The sequence below is a fragment of the Cervus elaphus genome, chromosome 18 (genome assembly GCF_910594005.1).
Source record: "Cervus elaphus chromosome 18, mCerEla1.1, whole genome shotgun sequence".
Lineage (NCBI taxonomy): Eukaryota > Metazoa > Chordata > Mammalia > Artiodactyla > Cervidae > Cervus > Cervus elaphus.
In genome coordinates, this window is record NC_057832.1 from 113,169,813 (window position 1) to 113,191,698 (window position 21,886).

Consider the following 21,886-nt stretch of genomic DNA (forward strand, 5'->3'; position numbering starts at 1 on the left):
GGTCCAGAGAGATTTAAGTGTGAACACGTAGCACGGGGGCGCTAGAAAGTAACTTCCGTGACGGCTAGAGAAAGTATTCACCACCACCCCGGGTTGCTCTCGAAAATCAGGTGTGTGAAGAACTGCAGCTGGGAATCAACCTTTGAGCAGTTTTTTTTTTTTTTGGGGGGGGGTGAGGTATGTAACATTGATTAAGAAAGCTTGGTCATCATAAAATACAGGTGAGAAAATGGACTGTCTTCTTGAAAAACTGACCACAGACAGGCACGTTGGTAACTAAATATTTTTATTTCACATCTGGATTCAGTTTCACATGTATTTGCATGAATAATTTAAAAGTGATCTCTAATGATTAACTATGCACACCTGCATGCTAGTTCAAGGGGTCCCGCTTTCATTCCCCACTCACAACACAACCCTCACTCTGTCGCAGCACCAGAGAGGAGAGAGGCCGGTCTCTTTCTTTACAGCAACGCTGAGTTTGCGTTACGTAAAGCAGCTGGGTGGGTTCTACTTGTTTTAAATTTTAGTAATCAGGCTAGTGATTTTTTTATTTATCATTAAAAGATAATACCCCAAGCTGTTAAGGTCAGAATCAAATGGTGCGGTTCTAGCATCCCAAGCTAGGAGGAGTTATTTTTTCAGTGAGAGGGAATCCACATGACTGAGAAAGCTAATGTTATTGTTAGACAGAAGCAAGCATTTAAGGATCGACAGGAGGAGGTACATGTGCTGGACACCACGGAACCTCAGAGCTTCCTCAGCTTCAAAATTACAAACTGTTTCCTGGGGGTACATGGCGTGATTAATGAGTAATCAGGACTGAATTTTAGAGTGAGATGATCCACGTTAACTTTCCAACTGAATCTAATAGAGCATATTTACTTTAACAAATAACGATTCCCCCCCACCCCTGTCACAGTAAAACTGGAATTTGTCATTTATAGTGTTACCTGAATGATCAAAACATGACAGTCTTTAAAACTAGTGGGCTTCCCAGGGGACAGGTTTCGAGTCCTGCCAGCCAAGGTGGACTGTTCTTCTTGAGCATGATGTTGTTGGCAAACGAGGTATGTCAGAGGCACAGCGACGGAGGTCAGCACTGGTCAGTTTTTGATGGCCATGGTCCAGAGCAGGGGATGGTCAGTCTCCACAGTCACAACACCAGATCCGTCGTAGGTGTTGGAAGTGCTCACCAGTGTTCCAAAACCAAGCATCTGATGTGCTGTAAGAACATAAGAAAACAAAGGTTTGGTGACAGCCAACATCCCTCCAGTGTAGAATGACTTTGTTGAGAATTACCAAAACGTAATTAAGCACACACTTGGAATTAATAGATGATCTATAAGTGAGATTCTAAAGCTGAAAGTTTCTGTAACTTGCTGTGACCACTCCTCCTAGAGTTGGCTACAGGTTATTTATCCGTTTGGAGTATATGTCCGTCTCAACACTAAATTTCAGTTAAGTGTTTTCTTTTTCTTCTTTACCAATTGTAAGACCAACATCCATTTCTGTAATAGGTTACTTACTTCCTTGCCTGGGTGCAATTTTAATTTTTTTGATAATTCAGAATTAACATTTTAATATTTAATTAAGCTCTATAAAAAGGCAGTTTTAGTTAAGAGTATAAATGATATGGGACAGAAAGCTAATTACTTAAAATAAAAAAAAAACAGTATAGGATTTTGGTCATTTTTTCCTCATAAAGAAAGAGAAGCCAGTGTGAACAAGGCTCACTTTCTGTAAAATTACTCGGAACTCAGAGGTCAAAAAGCAGACTTTCAGGTCATTACTTAATTGTCAAAATAAAGGTTTTGGAGTTAAGTTGTATTATTAAAATGTATATATTTATAAATTACATAAATCTGTACACAAGTATATATATATATTTCCTAACAAAAGTTTGCTGAAGTTAACATGTAGGAATCCATTGGTAACCTCATTTCTCTTTGCTTATAAAAGAGCAATTCACATTATTGACATGACTTTAAATCATGACTGTCCTATCACCATGCCCTGATATCATCAGAAGAAATCAGAAAGGGAAAAATAAATGTTACGCAGAGAAATAAACAAATGTCCGGAGCTAGAAAAGGCCTCTTTTCCTTCCAACAAAGTGCAACTATGAAGTTACACAGCTTTGAAGTAAATAAAATAATTCAATTATAATGGTCACTGCCCGCTAGAGGGAGCCTGTTATCTTCCTGAGGAAATCTTGAAAAGGCAATTTAAAAATTCAGAAACAGTATTTTAGGATAATATATCATCAGTATTACCAGTTCACACAGTTTACTTATTAAAAGTCAAACTATTTCTTTTTCATAGTTGTCAACACATTTACTAATGCAAACAGGAAGTTACAAAGTGAAACTGCAGGAATGCAGAGTCAGCCTCGTGTGACTGCTGCCCTAAGAGGCAATTCAGTGGTTTTGCCTCTCCGGTAATAAAGTATGGGAAATTCTGAAAGAGCTGGGAATACCAGACCACCTGACCTGCCTCTTGAGAAACCTGTATGCAGGTCAGGAAGCAACAGTTAGAACTGGACATGGAACAACAGACTGGTTCCAAATAGGGAAAGGAGTACGTCAAGGCTGTATATTGTCACCCTGCTTATTTAATTTATATGTAGAGGACATCATGAGAAATGCTGGGCTGGATGAAGCCAAGCTGGAATCAAGATTGCCAGGAGAAATATCAATAACCTCAGAATGCAGATGACACCACCCTTATGGCAGAAAGTGAAGAGGAACTAAAAAGCCTCTTGATGAAAGTGAAAGAGGAGAGTGAAAAAGTTGGCTTAAAGCTTAACATTCAGAAAACTAAGATCATGGCATCTGGTCCCATCACCTCATGGGAAATAGATGAGGAGACAGTGGAAACAGTGTCAGACTTTATTTTTGGGGGCTCCAAAATCACTGCAGATGGTGACTGCAGCCATGAAATTAAAAGACGCTTGCTCCTTGGAAGGACAGTTATGACCAACCTAGATAGTATATTAAGAAGCAGAGACATTACTTTGCCAGCAAAGGTCCGTTTGGTCAAGGCTATGGTTTTTCCAGTGGTCATGCATGGATGTGAGAGTTGGACTGTGAAGAAAGCTGAGCACTGAAAAATTGATGCTTTTGAACTGTGGTGTTGGAGAAGACTCTTGAGAGTCCCTTGGACTGCAAGGAGATCCAACCAGTCCATCCTAAAGGAGATCAGTCCTGGGTGTTCATTGGAAGGACTGATGCTGAAGCTGAAACTCCAGTACTTTGGCCACCTGATGTGAAGAGTTGACTCATTGGAAAAGACCCTGATGCTGGGAGGGGTTGGGGACAGGAGGAGAAGGGGATGACAGAGGATGAGATGGTTGGATGGCATCACTGACTCGATGGACATGAATTTGAGTAAACTCCGGGAGTTGGTGATGGACAGGGAGGCCTGGCGTGCTGCGATTCATGGGGTTGCAAAGAGTCGGACACGATTGAGCGACTGAACTGAGCTGAATCTGGAGCTTTGCTTAGATGAGGTTTCTGAATGATATGAATAAGCATGTCCATTAAATTTATAAATCCAGGCATAATTACCTATACAGAGGGTTAGGGTGATGGTTGTGGAGGGAGTCACAGGAAGTCTGTTAAGGAAAGAAGCCTTGTTCTCCTAAAGGTTGGGGAACGGTTCATACATTTCATACCATTTATTCAGAAAGGCAATTTAGGGGGCTTCAGAGGACTAGCTTTAGAGTTGGAAACTCCCCATTGAAGCACTGGGTACACACAACCCACCTGGAATCGACACGGTGCGTTTAAGATTCTGGTGACTAATTAGGTTAAAATCCTAGTTTGTATCTGGGCTCAAAGAACACGAGTACAAAATTACTTCTCTAGTTTGCTGTTGCACACACATTCCTTTCTGATTTTCTGAAGGCAGAGTAGGGACTTTGGATTATCCAGGGTAGACAACTATATTATATATATTGGTTTTTCTATGACACTGTTGCATCCTAAATAATTTTTAAATATGACTTTGCATGAAATATTTGAGTTAAGGCCATTTTTATCCAATCTTATAAATCATGTTTTCTTTTTTTGTGTGCGTGCAATGTTTAAAATTCCACCAGGATCAGTTATTAAACTACATGTTTTAGTTGGCTTTGGGTGCTATAACAAAATGCATAGGCTGAGTGGCTTAAATAGTAGACATGATTTCTCGCAATTCAGGAGCTTGGCAAGTCCCAGATCAGGGAACCAGCATGGCTGGTTCTGGAAAGACCCTTCTCCCTGGCTGGTTTACATATCTGCCTTCCTGCTGTATCCTCACACGGTGGAGAAATCTCCTACCTCTTCCTCTTTTTATAAGGGCGCTAATCCCACCATGAGGGCTAATCCCATCACGAGGGTTCTCATCTCCCAAAGGCTCCAGCTCCAAATACTGCCACATTGGGGATTATGACTTCAATATATGAATTCAAGAGGACACACACACTCAGTCCATAACAATGGTTACAATTAATGGAAAGGTTACAATGAAATTCATGTCTCCACCTCTATGAAAAGTAGAATAAACATGATAGAAAACAAAGACAAATAAACTGAAAACAGAAAATCATGAAACCCAGTTTACTCTGGATTGTTTATTTTTCAAAGAATTATGCTTTTAGACAAGACATTCAAGTCTCTTTTAGAAGAAAGAAAAATTTTGAATAAAGTATTTGAAATTAATACCGAACTCCCCTCTCCCCAAATGTTTGAGGGTCGATCATGAAATAAAATACATAAGATTGGCAGACAGATAACTTCCTGTAGACAGCAATAAAACAAATTTTTATTATTTTTTGCTCTATTTTAAGATAATTGACATATAATACCATATAAATTTAAGATGTATAGCACATATAATGACCTATGCATATAGAATTAAATGATTTACAAAATTAGTTAACACCCATTACTTTATATAATTACCCTTTTTCCCTTGTGATGAGAACTTTATAATGTCTGTTCTCTTGCCACCTTTCAAATGCACCACGCAGCATTCGCAGGGATTCTCACCATATTGTACATTATAGAGCCAGTACTTGTTTATCTTTTAACTGGAAGTCTGTATCTTCTGACCCCTTTCATCTCATTCTCTCTACTCCCTGCCTCTGGCAACCACAAATTTGATATTTTTCTATGAATTTGAGTCTTTCAGATACCATGTATAAGAGAGGTCATACAGTATTTATCTTTCTTATCTCACTTAGCATAATACCCTCAAGGTCTGTTCATACTGTTGCAAATGGCAAGGTTTCCTTTTTACGGCTGAACAGTACTCCACTGTCTATACACCACATTTTCTTTATCTGTCTGTTGATGGAAACTTAGGTTGTTTCCACATCTTAGCTATTGTAAGTAATGCTGTAATGAAGATAGGAGTGCCATTATCTTTGGACGTAGGGATTTTGCTTCCTTTGGATATACACCCAGAAGTGGGATTGTTGGTAATATGGTAGATTTATGTTTAATTTTGAGAAACCTCCATACTGTTTTCCATGGTGGCTGTACCAATTTACATTCCCACTAACAGCACACAAATGCTCCTCTCTCTCCATGTCCTCTCCAGAATTTGTTCTCTCGTCTTTTTGATGACAGCCAGTCCGATAGGCATAAGGTGATAACTTAAGAGTGGTTTTTAGTTAATTTTCCTGATTAGTGATGCAAACTACCCCTTTCATATGTCTATTGGCCCTCCGTATGTCTTCTTGGAAAAATGTTTATTCAGGTCCTTTGACCATTGGTTTTTTCAGTTCTAGGAGTTCTTTCTATATTTTGAATATTAACCCCTTCTCAGTATGATTTGCAAATAGCTAATCCCATTGCTTTGGTTGTCTTTTTGTTTTGTATTTTGCTGTGCAGAAGCTTTTTCATTTTTTTATTTGCTGCTTGTGCTTTTAATTTGCTGCTTGTTTTTTAATTTGCTGCTTGTGCTTTAGATACCATATGCAAAAATCATTGCCGAGACCCATGTCAGGAAGCATTATTCCTGTTTTCTTCCAGGAGTTTTACAGTTTTATTTAATGTCTTAATCCTTTACTAGTTAATTTTTGGTGAGTGATGTAAAAATAGGGATCTAATTTCACTCTTTTACATGTGAGTATCCAATTTCCCAGTACCATTTATTACAGTTTTTCTCCATTGAGTATTCTTGGCTCTCTTTTTGTGTTAGCACACTGTATATGCATTGGTTCTCAATCCTGCTTCAGTGGTTTATGTATCTGTTCTTATACCAGTAGAGTGACGCTTTTATTGCTTCCCTGGCGGTTCAGACGGTAAAGAATCCGTCTGCAATGCAGGAGACCTGTTCGATCCCTGGGTTGGGAAGATCCCCTGGAGGAGGGCATGGCAACCCACTCCAGTGTTCTCACCTGGAGAATCCCCATGAACAGAGGAGCCTGGCAGGCTGCTGTCCACGGGGTCGCAAAGAGTTGAACACTGAGTGACTGAGCACAATGCTTTTATTTTTCTATCTTTACATAGGCTGGTTTGAACTCAGGAACTGTGATGCCTCCAGCAGTGTTGTTTTTTTCTCAGTATTGATTTGGCTGTTCAGGGGTTTTTGTAGTTTCATATGAATTTTAGGATTTTTTTTTTCTTCTGTAAAAATGCCATTGGAATCTTGACGGGGATTGAATCTACAGGTGGCTTTAAGTGGTACAGATATTTTAACAATATTCTTTCAATTCATGAGCATGGAGTGTCTTTTCATTTATTTTACTCTTCAATTTCTTTCATCAATGTATTATAGTTTTCAATGCAGAGATCTTTCATCGCCTTGGTTAAATTTATTGCTAAGTATTTTACTGTTCTTGATACTATTGTAAATGAGAGTTTTTCCCCAGATAATTCATTGTTAGTATATAGAAATATTTTTGATTTATGTATCTTGAATTTCATATCCTGCAACTTTACTGAAGTCATTGACCTAACAGTTTTTTGATTGTTTAGGCTTTTTTATACATAAAATCATGTCATTTACAAACAAATTTATGTTTTCCTGTCCAATTTGGAAGACTTTTATTTTTCTTGCCTGATTTCTCTGGTTTGGACTTCCAGTGCTATGTTGACTAGAAGTGATGAGTGGGCATCCTTGTCTTGTTCCTGATCTTAGAGGAAAAGTCCTCAGTCTTTCACCTTTGAGTATGGTGTTAGGTGGGGCTTGATATATATGGCCTTCCTTTATATACTGAGGTGCATCTCTTTCCTCTAGCTAGTTTGTTGAGACTTTTTATCATGAATGGATGTTAAATTATGTTGAAACTTTTCCTGCATCTATTGAGATAATCATATGATTTTTATCTTTCATTCTGTTAGTGTGACATATCAGAGAAGGCAATGGCACCCCACTCCAGTACTTTTGCCTGGAAAATCCCATGGACAGAGAAGCCTGGTAGGCTGTAGTCCATGGGGTTGGTAAGAGTCGGACACGACTGAGGGACTTCACTTTCACTTTTCACTTTCATGCCTTGGAGAAGGAAATCGCAACCCACTCCAGTGTTCCTGCCTGGAGAATCCCAGGGACGGGGGAGCCTGGTGGGCTGCCGTCTATGGGGTCGCACAGAGCTGGACACGACTGAAGTGATTTAGCAGCAGCAGCAGTGTGACATATAGAATTTATTGGTATGCATATGTTGAGCTATTCTTGCATCCGGGAATGAATCCTGCTTGGCCATGGTGTATGATCCTTTTAATGTGCTGCTGAATTGGGTTTGTTGTTTTGTTGAAAATTTTGCACCTATGTTTATCAGGGATATTGGTCTGTAGTTTTGTTTTTTTGAGGTGTCCTTATCTGGTTTTGGTGTCAGGGAAATGCTAGCCTTGTGACATGAGTTTGAAAATGTTCTCTCTTCTTCAATATTTGTGGATATTTTGAGGATTGGTGTTAATTATTCTTCAAATGTTTGGTAAAATTTATCAGTGAGAAGACATCTGGTCCTGGACTTTTCTTTTTCAGGAGATTTTTGATTACTGATTCAATACTCTCCTAATAATTGGTTTGTTCAGATTTTCTATTTCTTCCTAATTGAGTCATGAGAGGTTCTGTGTATCTAGTAATTTATCTACTGTTTTTGTTGTTGGTGTATTGTTGGTCACTGAAGCTTCTTTATGAACCTTTGTATTTCTATATTATCAGGAAATCTCTCTCTTCCCCTTGGTTTGTCTCAATAAACAAATATTTATTTTTTCAAAGAGCCAGACCTTAGTTTTATTAATTTTTTCCCTATTGGTTTTCTGGGCTCTTTCATTTTTTAATGCTTTAAACTCTATTTCCTTTTCTGCCTAACTTTAGGCTAAGTTTGTTCTTCATATTCTTGAGGTGTAAAAGGTTATTTGAGATCTATTTTCTTGAGGTATACATTTATAGATATAAACTTTCCTCTGATACCTACTTTTGCTGTACCTCATAGGTCTGTATGTTTGGTTCTATTTTCATTTGTCTCAAGACACTTTTTCTCATTTAATTTCATCTTTGATCTATTGGTTTTCTAGGACAGTGTTAAGTATTTAACTTCCATGTATTCACAAGTTTTCTAGTTTTCCTTCTGTTATGATTTCCAGTTTCATACCATTGTGGTCAGAGAAGATATTTGGTAAGATTTCAGTCTTTGTGAATTTGCTAAAACTTGTTTTGTGGCCTAACATATGATCATGCTAGATAATGTTCTGAGTGCACTTGAGAAGAATGTGTATCCTGCTGTTATTAGACACAATATTCTGCGTATATCTGTTACAACTTAGTCAAGTGTTCAAATCCATCATTTCCTTACTGATTTTCTGTCTAGATGATCTGTCTTTGTGACCCCATGGACTATACAGTCCATGGAATTCTCCAGGCCAGAATACTGGAGTGGGTAGCTTTTCCCTTCTCCAGGGAATTTTCCCAACCCAGGGATCAAACCCAGGTCTCCCACATTACAGGTGGATTCTTTACCAGCTGAGCCACCAGGAAGTCCCCATTATTGAGCATGGGGTATCAAAGTCCCCAACTATTTGTTGTTGTTTATTCCTCCTCGTAGTTCTGTTAATGTTTGTTTTATATAGTTATGTGCTCTAATATTGGGTGGGTGCCTAAATATTTACAATTGGTGTATCTTCTTGATGGACTGACCCCTTTATTGTTATATAGTGACATTCTTTTTATCATTTTTAACTTCAGTTGCTCAGTTGTGTCTGATTCTTTGTGACCCCATGGGCTGCAGCATGCCAGGCTTCCCTGTCCATCACCAACTCCTGGTGCTAACTCACACTCATGTGCATTGAGTTGGTGATGCCATCCAACCGTCTCATCCTTCTCCTCCTGCCTTCAATCCTTCCCAGCATCAGGGTCTTTTCCAGTGAGTCAGTACTTTGCATCAGGTGGTCAAAGTATTGGAGCTTCAGCTTCAGCATCAGTCCTTCCAATGAATATTCAGGGTTGATTTCCTTTAGGATTGACTGGTTTGATCTTCTTGCAATCCAAAGGACTTTCAAGAGTTTTCTCCAACACCACAGTTCAAAAGCATCAATTCTTCGGTGCTCAGCTTTCTTTATAGTCCAACTCTCACATCCATACATGACTACTGGAAAAACCTTGACTAGACAGACCTTTGCTGGCAAAGTGATGTTTCTGCTTTTTAAAATGCTGTCTAGGTTGGTCATGGCTTTTCTTCCAAGGAGCAAGCATCTTTTAATTTCATGGCTGTAGTCACCATCTGCAGTGATTTTGGAGCCCCCCAAAATAAATTCTCACTGTTACCATTATTTCCCCATCTATGTGCCATGAAGTGATGGAACCAGATGCCATGATCTTAGTTTTCTGAATGTTGAGCTTTAAGCCAAGTTTTTCACTCTCCTCTTTCACTTTCATCAAGAAGCTCTTTAGTTCGTCTTCATTTTCTGCCATAGGATGGTGTCATCTGCCTATCTGAGGTTATTGATATTTCTCCTGGCAATCCTGATCCCAGCTTATGCTTCATCCAGTCTGGCATTCTGCATAATGTACTCTGCATATGAAATTAAAAGACGCTTACTTCTTGGAAGGAAAGTTATGACCAACCTAGACAGCATATTGAAAAGCAGAGACATTACTTTGTCAACAAAGGTCTGTCTAGTCAAGGCTATGGTTTTTCCAGTGGTCATGTATGGATGTGAGAGTTGGACTATAAAGAAAGCTGAGTGCTGAAGAATTGATGCTTTTGAACTGTGGTGCTGGAGAAGACTCTTTAGAGTCCCTTGGACTGCAAGGAGATCCAATCAGTCCATCCTAAAGGAGATCAGTCCTGGGTGTTCATTGGAAGGACTGATGTTGAAGTTGAAACTCCAATACTTTGGCCACCTGATGCGAAGCGCTGACTCATCTGAAAAGACCCTGATGCTGGGAAAGATTGAGGGCAGGAGGAGAAGGGGACGACAGAGGATGAGACAGTTGGATGGCATCACTGGCTCAATGGACATGGGTTTGGGTGAACTCCGGGAGTTGATGATGGAGAGGGAGGCCTGGCATGCTGCGGTTGATGGGGTCGCAAAGAGTCAGACACGACTGAGCGACCGAACTGAACCCTGCATATGAGTTAAATAATCAGTTGACAATATACAGCCTTGACGTACTCCTTTCCTGATTTGGAACCAGTCTGTCTAGTTCTAACTGTAGTTTCTTGACCCGCATACAGATTTCTCAAGAGGCAGGTCAGGTGGTCTAGTATTCCCATCTCTTGAAGAATTTTCCACAGTTTGTTGTGATCCACACAGTTAAAGGCTTTGGCGTAGTCAATAAAGCAGAAGTTTTTCTGGAACTCTCTTGCTTTTTCAATGATCCAATGGATGTTGGCAATTGATCTCTAGTTCCTCTGCTTTTTCTAAATCCAGCTTGAACATCTGGAAGTTCACGGGTCATGTACTATTGAAGCCTGGCTTGGAGAATTTTGAGCATTACTTTGCTAGCGTGTGAGATGAGTGCAATTGTGCGGTTGTTTGAACATTCTTTGGTATTGCCTTTCTTTGGGACTGGAATGAAAACTGACCTTTTCCAGTCCTGTGGCCCCTGCTGAATTGTCCAAATTTGCTGGCATATTGAGTGCAGCACTTGCACAACATCATCTTTTAGGATTTAAAATAGCTCAAAGGGAATTAGCTTAAGTGTCTGTTTTTCCTGATATGAGTATGGCTACTGTTGCAGTGGAAAGGAAAAATGAGGAATGAAGTTTTATTCTTTCCCTTTCTTGAGAACAAAGAAGATAAACAGAACAGTGAGCAAGGCCTGAACATTCGTAGTTTTTTGTTTTTACTTTAACTGCTCCTAACTCTGAATGTCTATAACTAAGTTTGCTTTTCTGTCCCTTAACTCTGTATGAGCTATACATTTCACACCTATTATTCTTTGACTCTATGCCAAATACATCCTGTAACTGGTGCTCATCTTTAGAGCAGTCTCTTGTCTTGTAGTTGCCCATCAGAAAGAAGGCTGCAGAGCCACAGAATCGTCAGACTCAGTTACTGGGTTACTGACACCGGTCTATGACTGGTTTTGAAACAATGCAAGAGGAAGACGACAAGATCCAAACACCTTTGTTCCTCATCACCGACTCCTGACGGCAAGCCTTTATCTTATATAAGCCCCTAGATTCCTCATGGAGCGGGAAGCACATTTCTTGAGGGAAAAGCCTACTGTGTTCCCCTCTCTGCCTGCTGAGAATTAAAGGCACCTGCTCCGTATTGTTTATTCGGCTTCAGTGGGTAGAAAAAGCCAAATTTGGGGGCAGCAATGCTACCTTTCTTTTCTTGGTTATCATTTGCTTGAAATACCTTTTTCCATCCTCTCAGTCTCAGTCTGTGTTTTTAAAGTGAACATTTTTGCAGGCAGTATATTTTTTTATTTTGCTTTTTAAGTCAGTCAGCCAATTCTGTGTCTTTGATTGAAGAATTTTATCCCTTATGGTTAAAGTACTTATTGCTGGAGGACTTACCACTGCCATTTTGTTATTTTGCTGTTTGTAGCTCTGATGTTCCTTGCTGCTTATCCTGCTGCCTTTTTTTGTGATGATGACTTAACTGTACTGGTGTACTTTCACTTTTTCATGATCTTTTGTGTAACAAGTTTTTCCTCTGTGGTTACCATGAGCCTTATATAAACCATCTTACAATTATGATATCCTATTTTAAGCTGATGACAACTTAACTTCAATAGCATTTCTGCAATTACAATTTACTTCTTCCTCTGTTACAATTTACATTTTTGTATTGTGTATACAGTAACAACTATAGAAGTTACGGCTTAATATTTTTTAAAAACTTTTAAACCAGAGCTGTAAGAGAATTATGTGCCACTATTACCATATTAAATAATCTGACTTTGATTATTTACCAATACTGGGAAGTTATATACCTGTGTTCATCTGATTTTTATGATGTAAATGAGCATTATTTTATTTCTGTGTGAAGAACTCCCTTTAGCATTTCTTGTAAGACAGGCCTAGTGGTGATAAACTCATTCAGCTTTTGTTTGTTCAGGCAATTATGCCTTCATTTCTGAAGGACAGCTTTGCCAGGTATAGAATTGTTGACAGATTTTTTTTCTTCCAATATTTTGAATATATTATCCCATTCTCTCTTGGCCTGAAAAATTTCTTTTGAGAAATCTGCCTGTTATGGGAATTCCCTTAAATGCAATGTGTTGCTTTCTCATGCTGCTTTGAAAGTTCTAAAAGTCAACAACAAAAAAGACTTATTTGGGTCCCTCTGTTGATATTTGGTGTCCTTTGGGCCTCATGAATCTAAATGTCCATTTCTTTCCTTATTTTTCAGCAAGTATTGCTTTCTATGGGCTTCCTTGGTGGCTCAGATGCTAAAGAATCTGCCTGCAGTGTGGGAGACCTGGGTTTGATCCCTGGGTTGGGAATATCCCCTGGAGGAGGGCATGGTAACTCACTTCGGTATTCTGGCCTGGAGAACCCCCATGGACAGAGGAGCCTGGTGGGCTACAGTCCGTGGGTTTGCAAACAGCCGGACTTGACTGAGCAGCTGAGCACAACACACATTGCTTTTATGTATTTTCTGCCCCTGTATCCTCCTGGGGTGCACGTAATACAGACGTTGTTTCTTCTGACGGTGTCCTGTCAGTCACATAGGCTTTCTTCAGCTCTTTTCCTCTGATGGGATAATTTCAAATGCCCTGTCATTGCTTCTCTCTACTGCATGGTCAATTCTGATTTTAAAGGTCTCTACTGCATTTTTCGGGCTCAGTCATTATATTCTTTAGATTGAGGACTTCTGTATGGTTTATTTTTGATGGTTCCTATTTTTTGTTGATCTCATTTTGTTCATGCAGTATTCCCCCCCCCCGCCCCGATTTCATTAAGTTATCTGTCTTCTTACAGTTCACTAAACTTAAGAGGATCATTCTGAATTCTTTGAATTTCGTGGATTTCCATTTCTTTAGGGTCCTTTTTTTGGCATTTTATTACAATAGATTCCACTGGTACTATTATGTTTACCTGATTTTTCCTGATCCCTGGTTTCTTACACTGGTATCTGCACATGTGAGTAAACAGTCTCTTCTAGACTTAACAGGTTACATTTGGCAGAGACAGTCCTTCCAGTCAGCTCAGCTTGGGATTGTGGAGATGTGACCTGGTAGACCTCTTGGGCTGGTGGGGCTTGCCATCAGGGTGGTCTTTGTGGGCAAGGCATGCCTGAGCTCTGAAGTGGTAGGGTGTATACGATGGCTGGACAGGACTGCTGGCTTGGTTCTCTGGCTAAGTGAGGCTTTTGGAGGGGGTTCTGTGGTTGCCTGGGTTCTCTGGTTGGGCTGCCTGGATGGTCAGGACTGGGTACTGTACTTGTCAGCAGCCGTGGTTATGAATTAGCTTGCCTGCTTGACCTGGACAGCCGAATGGACCCCAGAGTTAGCACAGCCCACTGTTTAAGGACCTAAATTGTGCACCAGATTCTCTGGCCAGACACAGTTGCTGGTTTTGCAGTGCAGATGGTGAGACCCACGGGTTCTGTTCTCTGCTCAAGTACCACTGTAAGTGGGGCTGCAGGATGGGCTCCACAGTTTCCCATGTAAAGAGGATGCTTCAGCCTCACCCTTGCGTTCTAGGATTGTCACAAGTGTCTTGTCTGTGGACAGTTGTTAGGGCTTCCTGTGAAGGCGACCAAAGTGGGGAATGACCTATGTTTCCATCTTCATGATGTCACTCCTTCACAGATTACTTTTTCATTTCTATCCCAGAAGACTGGCTGGCTGAACATTTAATTTCAATTCAACATTTAAAACATTCAAATTCAAAATTTTTTCCATTTTTGTTTGTACAGAGCATAGAGGACCTAAATATAGTTGTTCTAAGACAATCAGTCAGCCTGTTTTTAACTGTAGACAAAAAATAAAAGTGATAGCTATATTTGAAACCATAAGCAACAACGTAATGTGTGATAAACATAACCTAAAATTGCTTGCTTTGTTTGAATATAAAAGTTGTGTCTTATCTATTTGCTTCAAAGACATCACCGTCAATTGTTTTAAGGAAAAACCGTAGTCTAATGATAATAAGAATATTGGCTTGTGGGGACTGGTTAAATTCCTCTTCCAATGAAATTTACTGTGAATTATATTATGGAAAACGAGGCATAGTCTGACTTTGAGGTTTTCATAGTCTGACTTTTGAGACTTTCATGTTTTAGAGAAATAGAACTTAGAAATATGGGAAACATTAACATTTTCATCCATTATCTCAAGCTTTTCTTTCCCAGAGCAAAGGATGAGAACTAGGCACTTAATATTCTGTTGCTCTCAGTGATGTCCCACAGCTTTTCTCCAAAGCTGGAAAGACTAAAGACTGCAAAGCCGAGGTTGGCAAATTGGCAGAATTAAAATATTCAACTCTTTTCCTGTCAGCTGGAGGGAAGGAGGGCCATTTGCCCTGGATTCCAGCCCACCTTACTTCTGTAAGTAACAGAGTGAGGCTGTGTTCTTCTGAAGTGGGTGAGTGAGTGCGTGCTAGTCACTTTAATCACGTCCAACTCTTTGCAACCCTATGGACTGTAGCCCGTCAGGTTCCTCTGTCCATTGGATTCTCCAGGCCAGAATACTGGAGTGGGTTGCCCCAGGGATCAAACCCGCATCTCTTGCATTGAAGGCAGATTCTTTACCGCTGAGCCGCTTGGGGAAGCCCCTCTAAAGTGGGTGACAGTCTGTAAAGGAGTCCTTTGGAGGCCTCTGATGCACTCAAGCATAGGAAAGCAAGAGCGGGAAGCACTTGATCCCTCTGCATCTGTGTGACTGTTCTGCTTAGATGCCACCAAGGAGGCATCTCGCTGTCAAAAACTTATGAGCCCCTTCATAATGTTAGTAGGTCAGACCTAGGATTAAACCTTGGCTCTCCCACTCTCTAGTTCTATGAACTTTGTTATTTAACTTTCCAACTTCAGTTTCCTCATATGCAAAGTGTGGATAATCATGTCTACCTCATAGAGAAGCTGTACAGATTACAGTCAAAATTCTAACACATAATAAATATTCAAGAAAATTTCATCCCTTTTGCTTTCCCCTGTTACTCTGCCAATAAGATCAGAATTTCCTCTCCTACCTTAACAGTCTCTTAAAATAAAAAAAAAAAAGATATCATAATTTGAACATTTAGCAAATGCCTTAATTCAGTTACTACTTTATAGCCAGCTGATAGACAGAATGAGATAAATTCTGCCAGGCTAGGCTATGTGTGGTACTTAAAATAGTTTCAGGTGTCGCCTGCATACATGTATAAACTTATGTGTTTGACTTGTAATCACGAAGGTTACAGACCCTGTCCTGGCACTAAGGAAACAGACGTGAATGTGTATGCCTTCAAGGACTTTACACTTTAGTAAAAGGTAAAGATGTGTATATAGTCTGATTCAGGAGATAGGGTGGAAGCGTGAGGCAGGAGCTAATGAAGTTGGAGCCAAAATAGGTTGTATATTCTAATGGGAGGCCACAGACTCCCATCCCCCAGAAGCCTGGCTTCCCCTAAATCTGTAAGTTTAAGAAATTATTAAAACGGTAATGCAAACATATCTAAAATCCAATAAAACTGAGGGAGTAAAAGAGAAGGAAGTGAACAAGCGTTGTTTGGGAGATGCTTGGCAAAGAAGTGGTACTTCGGATGAAGTAATTCTCCTTCATTCAGGACGCTATTGGACCACTTACTGTGTTCAAGGTACAGCAGGTTTTTATCTGCAATTTACAGATGAGGAGAATGAAGCTCAAGAGGTTAAAGCCACAGGCTGTGATGATCATAAAAGTTGTTAGACACATGTTACTAAGGGAGGTTAAAGCAGTACTTTGAAGAGCTCTTAAAAAAAGAAGCGATGCTGGTCTGTTTCCCTGAACTGCAGAACTGTCAGCAGCCTGACAGAGCAGGCTAAGTGGGTGACTTAGTGAGACCGATAAAACCACTTTCAAGACTTAAAGGAATATTGTCTCTTCCATACAGACACATGTTTAATGAACCTATTATGATGAATCTCTAGGTTCCCTACCATTCTGGAATATTAGGTTAAGTTCTAGCTAGGAGTTAATTAGACTTACTGGACATCATTAACTATTTCAGACATAATGGAACCACTGTATGCTCTATATCCATCAATTATTCTCTGAAGATGCTCAGCCTATTTAGAGTAATGGCTGTACATTAAGAAAATGTCACTCAGGTTTCGTTAGCAGAAAAGCAAACCATCTGCCTCTAAAACCAATTCTCTGTGATTGGTCTTTACATTTTTAATTTTTTGAACTACAGATTTTAAAAATGTCTTTATGTATATAGGTGAGACAGACTTTCTATTTAAAATTGCTAATTTACATTTTAAAATAGGAACTCTGAGTAGGAATATTATTAAAAATAAAACATGTCATCTGCAAACAGTGAGAGTTTCACTTCTTCTTTTCCTATCTGGATTCCTTTTACTTCTTTTTCTGCTCTGATTGCTGTGGCCAAAACTTCCAACACTATGTTGAACAGTAGTGGTGACAGTGGGCACCCTTGTCTTGTTCCTGATTTCAGGGGGAATGCTTTCAATTTTTCACCATTGAGGGTGATGCTTGCTGTGGGTTTGTCATATATGGCTTTTATAATGTTGAGGTATGTTCCTTCTATTCCTGCTTTTTGGAGAGTTTTAATCATAAATGAGTGTTGAATTTTGTCAAAGGCTTTCTCTGCATCTATTGAGATAATCATATGGTTTTTATCTTTCAATTTGTTAATGTGGTGTATTACGTTGATTGATTTGCGGATATTGAAGAATCCTTGCATTCCTGGGATAAAGCCCACTTGGTCGTGGTGTATGATTTTTTTAATATGTTGTTGGATTCTGTTTGCTAGAATTTTGTTAAGGATTTTTGCATCTATGTTCATCAGTGATATCCCACTTTTGGGCATACACACTGAGGAAACCAGATCTGAAAGAGACACGTGCACCCCAATGTTCATTGCAGCACTGTTTATAATAGCCAGGACATGGAAGCAACCTAGATGCCCATCAGCAGATGAATGGATAAGGAAGCTGTGGTACATATACACCATGGAATATTACTCAGCTGTCAAAAAGAATTCATTTGAATCAGTCCTAATGAGATGGATGAAACTGGAGCCCATTATACAGAGTGAAGTAAGCCAGAAAGATAAAGAACATTACAGCATACTAACACATATATATGGAATTTAGAAAGATGGTAATGATAACCCTATATGCAAAACAGAAAAAGAGACACAGAAATACAGAACAGACTTTTGAACTCTGTGGGAGAATGTGAGGGTGGGATGTTTCAAAAGAACAGCATGTATACTATCTATGGTGAAACAGATCACCAGCCCAGGTGGGATGCATGAGACAAGTGCTCGGGCCTGGTGCACTGGGAAGACCCAGAGGAGTCGGGTGAAGAGGGAGGTGGGAGGGGGGATCGGGATGGGGAATAAGTGTAAATCTATGGCTGATTCATATCAATGTATGACAAAACCCACTGAAATGTTGTGAAGTAATTAGCCTCCAACTAATAAAAAAATTAAAAAAAATAAAAAAAAAATAAAATAAAAAAAAAATAAAAATAAAACAGCATTTATATTTTGCTGTTATAAAATAGCATTTATATTATGGTGGTTCTTGAAAATTTTCAAAAATTAAATTGATATATTGCTTTTTCATTTTTTTGAAGGCAGAAAGTCAGACTGTTTCTAGTTTTGATGTGTAGAGTACATGAAACTTCTACTCTCTTAGCAAGTTTCAAATATTCAGCTCACTATGCATTATTAACTGTAGTCACTATGCTGTATTATCACATCCCCATGACTTACGATCACTTTCACACACTTCTCCCATCCTTTCACCCCACCCCACACCCCCACTTCTGGCAATCACTAGTATGCTCTTTGTATCTATAAGACTGGTTTTTATTGAATATTTTAGATTCCACATATAAATCAGATCACCCTGTATTTCTTTCTCTGTCTGATGTATTTCACTTAGCATAATGCCCTCAAGGTCCATCCATGTTGCTACAAATGGCAAGATTTCCTTCTTTTTATGGCTGAATAATATTCCTCTGTGTGTGTATAAAATCTCACATTTTCTTTCTCCATTTATCCATTGACAGGCACAAAGTCCTTAAAGTTATTTCCATGCCTTGACTATTGTAAATAATGCTGCAGCGAACATGAGGGCAAAGACAGCCTTTCAAGTTGGTGTTTTCCTTTTCTTTGGATTAAATACCCAGAAGTGGGACTGCTGGGCTAGATAAAAGTTCTATTCTCAATCTTTTGAGGAACCTCAATACTGCTTTCCATAGTGGCTGCACCAATTTACATTCTCACCACAATGCACAAGGGTTCCCTTTTCTCTACAGCCTCAGCAACACTTGCTATCTTTTTTGATAAGAAGAGAAGTCCAACAGGTGTGAGGTGAATATAACTGACTGTGGCTTTGATTTGCATTTCCCTGATGATTAGTGAGGTTGAGAACATTCTCATGTACCAGTTGGCTACCTGTATGTATGTCTCCTATGGAAAAAAGGCTTTTCAGATCCCCTGCCCATTTTTTAATTGGATTGTTTGGATTTTTACTATTGAGTTGTATGAGTTCTTTATATATTTTAGACATTAGTACCGTATCTATGATTGGCAAATATTTTCTCCCTTTTAGTAGGTTGAGTTTTCATTTTGTTAATGGTTTCCTCCACAGAAGATGGCTTCCTTTCCTGCACAGAGGCTTTTTATAGTTTAGTGTAGTCCCATTTATTATTTTTTGCTTCTGTTATCTTTGCTTCTGGTGTCAAATCCAAAAAAATCACTGCCAAGTAAATGGCAAGGCACTTTTTCTGTACATTTTCTTCTTGGAGTTTTATGGGTTCAGGTCTTATGTTAAAACCTTTAATCCATTTTCAGTTCATTTTTATGTATGGTGTAAGATAGAGGTCCAGTTTCATTCTTTTGCATGTGGCCATCTACTTTTCCTTATAGCATTTCTTTCTCCATTGTATTCTTGGCTTTATTGTCAAAAATTAGTTGACCATATTTGCATGGGTTTATTTCTGGGGCTGTTTGGGTCCACTGATCTGTGTGTCTTCTTTTATGCCAATATCATACTGTTTGATTATTATAGCTTTGTTATATAGATCAGGAAACATGAATGCCCTGGCTATGTTAAGACTGCTCTGGCAATTGGTGGTCTTTTGTGGTTCCATAGAAGTTATATGATTGTTTGTTCTATGGCTGGGAAAAATGCCCCTGGAATTTTGATAGGGACTGCAATGAATCTGCAGATTGTTCTGAGTAGTATCGACATTTTAACAATAATAATTCTAGTAATGGGACGTCTTTCCATTTATTTTGTTGCTGTTGTTCATCACTCAGTCCTGTCTGACTCCTTGTGAGCCCATGCGCTGCAGCACGCCAGGCTTCCCTGTCCTTCACCATCTCCCGGAGCTGGCTCAAACTCATGTCCATTGAGTTGGTGATGCCATCCAACCATCTCCTCCTCTGTCGTGCCCTTCCATTTATTTTAGTCTTATTCAATTTCTTCTAACTATGTCTTACAGTTTTCAGTGTGGAGATCCTTCACCTCCTGGGTTAAATTTATTTAGGCATTTAATATCTATGTATTCTTTTTGATGAAATTGTAAATGAAATTTTTTTAGTTCCTCTTTCTGATAATTCATTATTAGTACATTGAAGCACAACAAATGTTTGTATTGATTTTTTTGTATCCTACAATTTCACTGAATTCACTTATTGGTTCAAACAGGTTTTCGGTGAAGTTGTTAGGGTTTTCTCTATGCAATGTCATGTAATTTGCAAACAGTAACAATTTCACTTTTTCTTTTCCAATTTAGATGCCTTTTATTTCTTTTTCTTGCCTAATTGTTCTGGCTAGGACTTCCAATACTATGTTGATAAAAGTGGTGAAAGTTGGCTATTTTACATGCATTTAATTCAATATACAAACAAATTATCATTTTAATACATCACCAACATAAAAAATAATTATTGAGATTTTTTTACTTTATCATATTAAGTCTCTGAAATCTGGTATGTAATATATTTACACTTACAGCATATCTTAATTTGGACAAGTCACATTTGAAGTGTTCAAGAGCCAAAGGTAGCTAGTGACTTCCTCTTATTATAGGAATGAATCAAGAAACACTCAGATACTTAACATATGCTCAGCAGTGAGAAAGACTGAGTCTTCTGCCCTTCGGGATGAAGGTTTAAAAATATGTAGCAGAAATGAAAAACAAACTGAAAATGCAAACCTAACTTAAAATCAGCAGCAGAATGTATGTGTGTGTGTGTAGTCGCTCGGTTGTGTCCAACTCTTTGTGGCCCATGGACTGTAGCCCACCAGGCTCCTCTACCCACGGAATTTTCCAGGCAAGAACACTAGAATGGGTTGCCATTTTGAACTCCAGTGGATCTTCCAGACCCAGGGATCAAACCTGCATCTCCTGTACTGACCAGAGGATTCTTTTTCTTTTCCATTTATTTTTGTTAGTTGGAGGCTAATTACTTTACAATATTGTAGTGGTTTTTGAGACAGCCTAAATATTTTGATACATTGACATGAATCAGCCATGGATTTACATGTGTTCCCCATCCTGAACCCCCCTCCCGCCTCCCTCCCCACCCCATCCCTCTGGGTCTTCCCAGTGCACCAGCCCTGAGCACTTGTCTCATGCATCCAACCTGGGCTGGTGATCTGTTTCACCCTTGATAGTATACATGTTTCGATGCTGTTCTCTCAGAACATCCCACCCTCGCCTTCTCCCACAGAGTCCAAAAGTCTCTTCTGTACATCTGTGTCTCTTTTTCTGTCTTGCATATAGGGTTATCATTACCATCTTTCTAAATTCCATATATATGCATTAGTATACTGTATTGGTCTTTATCTTTCTGGCTTACTTCACTCTGTATAATGGGCTCCAGTTTCATCCATCTCATTAGAACTGATTCAAATGAATTCTTTTTAACGGCTGAGTAATATTCCATGGTGTATATGTACCACAGCTTCCTTATCCATTCATCTGCTGATGGGCATCTAGGTTGCTTCCATGTCCTGGCTATTATAAACAGTGCTATGATGAACATTGGGGTGCATGTGTCTCTTTCAGATCTAGTTTCCTCGGTGTGTATGCCCAGGAGTGGGATTGCTGGGTCATATGGCAGTTCAATTTCCAGTTTTTTAAGGAATCTCCACACTCTTCTCCATAGCGGCTGTACTAGTTTGTATTCCCACCAACAGTGTAAGAGGGTTCCCTTTTCTCCACACCCTCTCCAGCATTTATTGCTTGTAGGCTTTTGGATAGCAGCCATTCTGACTGGTGTGTAATGGCACCTCGTTGTGGTTTTGATTTGCATTTCTCT

General features: G+C 39.3%; 1 protein-coding gene across 1 annotated transcript in view; it reads right to left on the minus strand.

Moving 5' to 3' along the window:
• Window positions 1-269: 269 nt before the first annotated feature.
• Window positions 270-21,886, minus strand: part of TPK1 (thiamin pyrophosphokinase 1) — a 358,776-nt gene continuing 337,159 nt past the window's right edge. The window contains exon 9 of the mRNA XM_043871993.1: window positions 270-1,225. Within this exon, the coding sequence (XP_043727928.1) occupies window positions 1,107-1,225 (119 nt within the window). The 3' untranslated portion in view covers window positions 270-1,106. The remainder of the gene's footprint in view (window positions 1,226-21,886) is intronic.